Here is an 8,556-nt window from a genome sequence, read left to right as displayed (position 1 = left end):
TCTTTTCAAGCCGAATAGGAGACTCACCAATACCTGGATCTGGAGCCTATGCTGATGATACTGCAGGAGCAGCTGCAGCCACTGGAGATGGTGATATATTGATGCGCTTCCTACCGAGGTGTGGGTTCCTGTGTTTGGGAATATTAGAGACCTTGAGAGAATACATTTTCTTTGTTAAGATGGAAAGTATTTTTTGGGGGAGGAGGGGTGGCTTGTACTTCCAGTTTGTGTGTACGGGAGCTTTTTAGAAGCTGTGTCCATAAAGACTTTACCTATCATTTTGATGATGATAATCATTTAAATTAAGCAAACATAGTTCTTCTGAATTGATGAGAATACTTAAGATCTGTTTAAATAATTTATATAAGTCACTGAGCAGTGGAACTGTAATAATTGAAGGTAAAAGTAGGAGATGGAGCCATTTATAGTTATTTAAAGATGATCTTTACAATTGGATATTTTGTGCATGCATATTATTTTCCCCTTTGATGGTTGATCCTTCTTTCATTTGGATATAACCTCTATACTTTATGACTTCTAGCTTTAATAACTTAAATGACAGTTATTCAGCCAAAACAAAAAATAATGGTCCTTCTTATCTGATGCTAATGAGTGGATTATTTGAAAAGATAGACATTGTATCAAACTTCACTTGCTTTGATATCAATGTTTTAGTAATAGCTGCTGACTCCTGTTCGTTAATATATTCTATCAAATATGACAGTTTGGGTATTTTTATATTTCTAACTTGAGGTAGCTCGATTTAGAATTAGGATTTACTCCATGACAATAAAATTTTACCTCTGTTAAATTAGCTACCAAGCTGTAGAATATATGAGAAGAGGAGTAGATCCAACCATAGCTTGCCAAAAAGTGATTTCAAGAATTCAGAAGTATTTTCCAAATTTCTTTGGGGCTGTTATATGTGCCAACATGACTGGAAGTTATGGTAAGTTATATTTGGAATTTGCATATGCTTGAACTTATAAATGTTAATCAAAATGTACATTTTAAAATAGTGTATTTTACTACTATATAATAGAAAGGGGTTCGTATGTAGAGTTGGCACTGGGTAAATATTAATTGATTTGCATTAATCAATTGTGAATCTTTTGAGACCCACAAAGTGTTAAAAATATACCCAAAAATGCTCCTTTGGTGCTGATAGTTATGATCTATTCTTTGGCTGTTAGAGGTTCTCTTTCATAGCTTTCCTAGTATAGTTTAGCTTCAGTTACAGAACATGTTGAGATGGGCTAATCTATTTAAATATTTTTTTGTAACTACAAGAAGATAGCAAGAAATTGTCTTCTGTACTTTTTATCAATTTGTGATTTAAATGTCTCAGCCATTTAGATCTTGTGGCCCCAAGATAAAAAATGTGTTACTGAGGAGTAAAAACTAAAAGAAGTTAGAATTATTTTCACACTGTGTTTTAGGTCTGTCCTTTGCTTCATTTACTTTCTCTGTGAGCCTGTCAGGATTTCAAAGCATTTCAAGATCAACCACTGCTGGCTCTCATTAGTGAATTTTCAGATGCAGAACATATACAGCTTACTGATCAATATGACTTATTAGGTTAGACTGCTTATTACTGTTCTTTGATCTTTTATTTCCCACAATTCTGTGTTTGAAAAACTTGTTTGAGGAATTTCTTACTCTTTTCTAAGAACTAAGATAGAAAGTCAATATGAGTGATGGGGAGGAATAGGCTCTATGTACAAAATAATTCAGTTTTATTGATTCTCAAGAAATCAACCTTAGAAGGTTCAAAGTTGGATTTAATAGGATATAAAAATGATAATTATTAAATTATAGATGGCGAGTTCCTTATATTTAAAATAATGACAACAGGAGGAGAACCCACTAGGTGTTTGAACAGAAGAAATCCACTGTTGACACAGGTGGGGCAGCACTGAAATGAACTTGTTAGAGCATCTTGACAAAGAAATAACTGTTCTCTCATTCTATTTAGAAAGGAAAAGGGTAAGGAACATGAGGGCATGGAAGGGGAAAGGGGTATATAAATGAATGTGGGTGTTGTTGTTAGACCTAGGAAAAAAAAAGTTTGTTTTTTTTTTTTTAATAAAAATAAATAAGAAAATAATGGCTACAACCACAGCATATATAGAGAGTAAAACTTGTTAGTCATTTTTCTGCGATTCCCAGACGTAGCTGCTCATGACGTCTTTTTTTCCTCTTATATGCACTGTTGCTCACTACTAATGAGAACAATGCTAGTGTACTTCTCTGTGGCTTAGATGGACAGAAGGTATAATACCCAACATTTAGGCAAATAAACAACATCAAAATAAATATGCACCAAAAGGAGTCCTGGTGATACAGAGCTAAGCACTTGACTTGACCAGAAGGTCAGCAGTTTGAACCCACCAGCAGCTCTCTGGGAGAAACATGAGGCACTCTGCTTCCTCTGTAAAGATTTACAACCTTGGAAACTCTATGGGGCAGTTCTAATCTGCCCTGTAGGGCCACTGTGCATCAGAATCAAATTAGTAGCAATGAGTGTGTGTGTGTGTGTGTGTGTGTATTAACCAAACAATTTTCTCTTTTCTTGGCCCCAGGTGCTGCTTGCAATAAACTTCCAACATTTACTCAGTTTAGTTTCATGGTTTATAATTCTCTAAAAAATCAACCAACTGAGGAAAAAGTAGACTGCATCTAATCCATCTTTTCTGTCAGTGTCTGTATTTAAAGAAGAAGGAAACAAAGGCTGAAAACATTACTTATCATATAGTATGCCTCATGTATTCTGAATTCTTTGTGTAATACAAGCACAAAAATAAATTTATGCCAAAGTGACACTCTCACTTGACATATCTGAAATTTATTATCTGTTTTTACTTAAAGTATTGGTGGCCCCTAAAAAACTGTGAGTTTGTATTGCCCCTAAAAAATTACGAGTTTGTATGTGTATTTTGTACATATTTAAATTTTAAGCGATACTTAGATTTCTGAATGATGTTTGAAGAAATTGTTACTTATGGTGATTTTTTTCCATAGTGATATATTAAAGCCAAAAGAAATCAATGTATACTTGAAATAGAGATCCAAGTTTTTTAAACACAAAGAAAACAGTAACAGTTACAGCATGATGAGAACTGATTTAATTTCAGTCTGTTACAGTGATACATCTTTCATCACTGATTATTAGTTTTTCACAATGATCCTAATAATTTGAAGAGGGAAGAATGCTGCTAATATAGATGCTTTTGGGTTTGCATGTAATGTTGATCCTCTTTATTTGCAGATTCTGGATTTGTGAATTTTTCTACTCACTAAAATTCGTGTGTGACCCCCAAAATTATCATTTGCGTCACTTTCATAGTCATTTTTGGACATGTACATGTGCAGCGTAGCAAAAAATTTGCGTTGCCCAATGAACATGTTCCCAGCTGAAGTGGAGGCAGACAGTGCTCTGCTTTCTTGTTTCAGCCGCCATACAGTAAACAAGTATCCTTTGTACAGTCTATTTAGTGCCACATTTTCATGTTTTGAAAATAATTTTGATATTTAAAATGGCCTCAGTGTAGTGCTGAAGTACTGTGTAGCATTCTAAGTGCAAGAATAATGTATGTTACAGAGAAAATATGTGCGTTCAGGCATGAGTTACAGTGCTGTTGGCTGTAAGTTCAATGCCAGTCAACAATTTGGTAACATCCAGGGAAAGCAAAAGGAAATTCTCTGGTCTGTAAATGAGGCTGTCCCACAGAGTGCTAAAGTAACATTTAGAGTTCACAGTGAATCTATAGAAAAAATGAAAAAGTGGTTAAGTTGTGGATTCATGAAATGGAAGCTGATAAAAATAGTGTAGTTGACAGCATATGAGTCTGAAAGCCAAAATGGCCAGTAAAATTTTAAACTTTTCTTAGCTAGTGCTGGCTCACTCACACATTTTAAATGTGATGTAGTGTGAAAAATGTTGAACTTGAAGGTGAAGCAGGTTCTGCAGATCAAAGACTGCAGAAGAACTTTGAAAATACCTTCTAGTGTACAAGAGCCAAACTTGTCAACCTTGGGGCTTCTCAGCCTCAGCAGCCAGCAGCTGTCTGGGTGAAGAAATGTCTCTAGTTCCAGTGGGCCGGGAGCAGGAGGCAGAGCTGGACCCCTAGGTTGAGGGGCTTTCACCCAGCCCCTACAGCCTGGCACTTTGAACTTGGACTTAAAGCCTCCAAATTTTAAGAATAAACTCCTGTTACGGCCATTCCATTTGTGGTATATTCCTGTTAGAGCAGTGCCAGGTAACCAGAACACACTCCAACCAACATTAACATAAACCATACCTTTGTTGGAGTTCCCCAGTGTTATGGGGAACTGTGCTGTCAAGTTAAGCCTCTTGATTCTGGCTTGTCCCATGAAAACCGAGATGTTGGTGGAACTTATTCTGTAGAAGAAAAAGACATCAAAGAGGGTAGCACCTCAAAAGTTTGGCTCTTGTGACTTGTTGATAAGTATTGGAGATCTCCCTTCCCAAACAAGTTTGAAAAACTGTCAGCTTTGTCTGCTTGGCTTTTCACTTCAAATCTTTGTGTTTTGGCATAAAGGTGGCAGTATAGTTTAGGCACTTGCATTTGAGGCTGTATTTATGAATAGGGCCACACTCTTCCATGTCACTGAAATACTTCCCATGGCAGAATTCTATTCTGGTATTTTGGACACTTTGAGAAGGACAATTCTTGGAATCTTAGGCTGACTTTCCTTGGGGATAGTCTCTAGCTTAAGGCATGCTTGGACCTTGCATGTAGCCATGTTCAGCAGCCTAACATGCTCTGCAGACCTTGGGACTTACAATGGACTTATTTGCCGTGTGGTTTGGAAACATCGGGACTGTGCCATTTTATTTGTCAACTTTGGGCTTGTCAGCCTCAGCAGCTAACAGCTGTCTGAAGAAATGCCTCTAGCTCAAGTGGGCTGGGAGCAGGAAGCAGAACTGGACCCCAAGGTTGAGGGGCTTTCACCTAGAGCCTGGCACTTTGAACTTGGACTTACAGCCTCCAAACTGTAAGAGAATAAACTCCTCTTTGTTAAGGCAATCCCATTTATGGTATGTTCTTGTCAGAGTAGCATTAGGTAACCAGAACACGTAATGAAGTGTCAAAGTAGGTAAGACACTAATAGGCATTGGTTGGAATAGCACTTCTTAAAGAAAAGCAGAGTATGATCAGCTTCAGTAGGAGCATCGAATCCCCATAGCCAGTAGATCATACTACAGCCAACACTGGATGGTGGGATGCACAAACCCCTCTTGTGCTGCAGGCAAAGGACCATGTCCCTTCTCATTGGGGGTTAGACAGAGTGGTCGGGCTGGTCAGGTGTCATGTGAAACACACACATAAGCAGAACAATGTGTGAAGCTGAGAAATACCACCTAACAAGGCAGAATGCCCAGTACAAACTATGTTATCTTCATATAAGATGTTCCAGGCTAGAGGCCCTGAGTGGGCGGCCCAGAGGAGGGGCAGGGAGTTGTGTGAGGGTTGCTTTACCAAGAATGTGTTTTATAAAACTTAGTGTTTTGTCTTTGTATAATTTTATTTTCAGGAATTTTTATATTTGTATATGGAAAATATAACCTGATGTTTACAGGAAATGAATGATTTATTTGCTCTAGGAACAATGGTTTGCTATTCACTAGTTTAGTGTTTCCTGTGACTTCATTGAACATGCTGTTGTGTATGCACTTGAGTTGATTCTGACTCATAGTGACCCTGTTTGACAGAGTAGAACTGCCCCATAGAATTTCCTACACTGTGATATTTTTAAATACAAATTTTATTGTGATTTGGGTGAAAATTTACAGATCAAATTTATTTTCCATGTAGCAGTTCACATACACTTTGTCTCGTGACGTTGACTGCAATTTCCCACAATGCCACAGTTCTCTTCCCACTTCCTCTCCATAGTTCCAGTGCTTACACGGTCTTTCTATTCTCCTAGGATTTCTCAAGGGGTGAACATTGACCTAACGTAAATGTTCAGCTCATAGGGCTGTCTTTCATTTGGTTGGAAGCCATAAGAATGGGTTCAATTCCAGACCTGAAGGGCAGCTGGGAGCCATAATCTGAAGGGTTCCACCAGCATTTTTTTTAAATTATTTTGAGTTTTGTTCCACATTGTTCTTCCATTCTATCCCAGGATCTCCTACATAGATCTGCCTCCAAGTGGTTGACAGCAGTAGCCGGATACTGTCTAGTTCTTCTGGTCTCATAGCCATATAAGCTGAGGATCGCATGGTGTACCAGTCCCTTGGACTAATTGTTTCCATCTGTCTTTGGTTTTTCTCATCCTTCTTTGCTCTGGATGAGGAGAGTCCCATGGTTGTATCTAGATGGCTGCTTGCAAGCTTTTAAGATCCCAGTCACTACTCACCAAAGTAGCATGTGGAACAATGTTTTTGTGTAGTATGTTATGACAATTGAGCTTGGTGTTCCCTCTGACCATGGTCCTTAGCTCACAGGTCCAACTACTTGCTCCCTCTGGGTAGCTGGCCGTGACCAAGAAGTGACTACAACCTTGTCCCTTGTCAGCTCTACTGTATACCTGGACATTCTTACAGAACATACAACTACACTTGTAGAAATATCATCTGCCGACCCTATGCATGGTCATGGGCACCTCCTCCCTGCACAGACATCCCGGATCATTCAGCCTGTCAACCCATCTATCCATCTGCAGATCAATGTTTCCCATCACTGACAATGCAGTACTGTATGTGCAAAAGAGTTCATCTTTGTTGTCTGTACCTCACATGCACCTCTTCATGTCTTTCTCTTCCTCAATGCCACTGTGTTGATCACTCACTTTTGGTGCATTGCACTTCCCTTCACCCAAATTCACTTGTTTCTATCTATCTAGCAGTGTTCCCTCCTCTCCCCTCCCACTCCTGCTAACCAACAAAGAAATTTTCTTCCATATATAAACCTTTCCTTGACTTTTTACAATAACTGACTAATAAAATATTTGTCCTTCTGTAATTGACTTATCTCACTCAGCATAATATCCTCCAACTTCATCCACGTTATGTGGTGTTTTGCAGATTGTACATTATTCTTCAGGGCTGCATAGCATTCCATTGTGTGTATGTACCATAGTTCGGTTATCCATACTTCTGTTGATGGGCATCTAGGTTGTTTCCATCTCTTTGCTATTGTAAATAGTGCTGTGATGAACATGGGTGTGCCTATGTCTGTTCTTGTCCTGCCTCTCATTTCTTTTGAATATATACCTAGTAATGAACTTGCTGAGTCAAATGGTATTTCTAATTCCATCTTTTTAAGGAATTACCATACAGCTTCCCACAGTGGTTGTATCATTTTAGAGTACCACTAACAGTGTATAAGAGGCTTGATCTCTCTACATCCTTGGCAGCATTTGTTATTTTCTGTCTCGTTGAACATTGCTAGTAGTGCTGGGGCAAGATAGTATCTCATTGTTGTTTTGATTTGCATCTCTCTAGTGGTTAATGAGGGAGCTCTGGTAGCATAGTGGCTAAGGCACTTGACTGCTAACCAGAAGGCTGGCGCTTCAAACCCACCAGCCACTCCTCAGAAGGAAGATGAAGCAATCACTTCCGTAGTGATACTGCCTCAAAAACCCAAGGAGGGGTCGCTATGAGTTGGGTCCGACTTGATGGCAAACAACAACAACAACAGTGGTTAATGATTGTGAACATTGCTTCATATATTTGTTGGCCACCTGAATATCCTCTTTGGTGAAGTGTCTATTCATGTCTTCTGCTCACTTTTTAACTGGATTATTTGTCTTTTTGTTGTTGAGGTGTTGGAGTTTTCTATAAATTTTAGAGATAAGTCCCTTGTCAGATATGTCATTGCAAAATATTTTTCCTAATCTGTAGGTTCTCTTTTTACTCTAGGAGAAGTCTTTGGAAGCACATAAAAAATTAATTTTCAGAAAGTCCCAATCATCTAGTTTATCTTCTACTATTTGTGCATTTTGGGTTATCCTTGATAGTCTATTTATATCACATATTAGGGTCCCTAAATTTGCCCCTATTTTTTCTTTGAGGAACTTTATAATTGTAGGTTTCACATTTAAGTCTTTGATCCATGGGAGTTAGTTTTTGTGTATGGTGTGAGGTACAGATTTTGCTTCATTTTTCAGCAAATGGATTTCTAGTTTTGCCAGCACCTTTTGTTAAACAGACAATCTCTTCCCCCATTAAATGGATTTCAGTCCTTTGTCAAAGATCAGCTGACGATAGGTCGATGGATCTATTTCTGGGTTCTCGATTGCATTCCATTGGTCTGTGTGTCTGTTGTTGTACCAGTACCAGGCAGTTTTGACTACTGTGGCTGTATAGTAGGTTTTGAGATCCAGAAGTATGAGACCTCCTACTTTGTTGTTCTTCAATAGTGCTTTGCTTATCCAAGGTCTCTTTCCATATATAGTTAGTGACTGGTTTTTCTAAATCCTTAAAGAATGTTGTTGGGATATGGATGGTATTGCATTGAATATATAGGTTACTTTGGGTAGAACTGATATTTTCACAATGCTCAATCTTCCTATCCACAAGTATGG

General features: G+C 38.3%; 1 protein-coding gene across 1 annotated transcript in view; it reads left to right on the top strand.

Annotated features, from left to right (window-relative positions):
* Positions 1-2,683, top strand: part of AGA (aspartylglucosaminidase) — a 15,014-nt gene extending 12,331 nt beyond the window's left edge. Inside the window, exons 6-8 of the mRNA XM_007950570.1 lie at positions 11-118; positions 816-949; positions 2,583-2,683. Of these exons, the coding sequence (XP_007948761.1) occupies positions 11-118; positions 816-949; positions 2,583-2,683 (343 nt within the window). The remainder of the gene's footprint in view (positions 1-10; positions 119-815; positions 950-2,582) is intronic.
* Positions 2,684-8,556: the final 5,873 nt, after the last annotated feature.

Source organism: Orycteropus afer, unplaced genomic scaffold (genome assembly GCF_000298275.1).
Source record: "Orycteropus afer afer isolate SDZICR_OR568_19922 unplaced genomic scaffold, OryAfe1.0 scaffold00278, whole genome shotgun sequence".
NCBI lineage: Eukaryota > Metazoa > Chordata > Mammalia > Tubulidentata > Orycteropodidae > Orycteropus > Orycteropus afer.
Note: the sequence above shows the minus strand (reverse complement) of the source record. Positions and strands in the feature narration are given on the sequence as shown.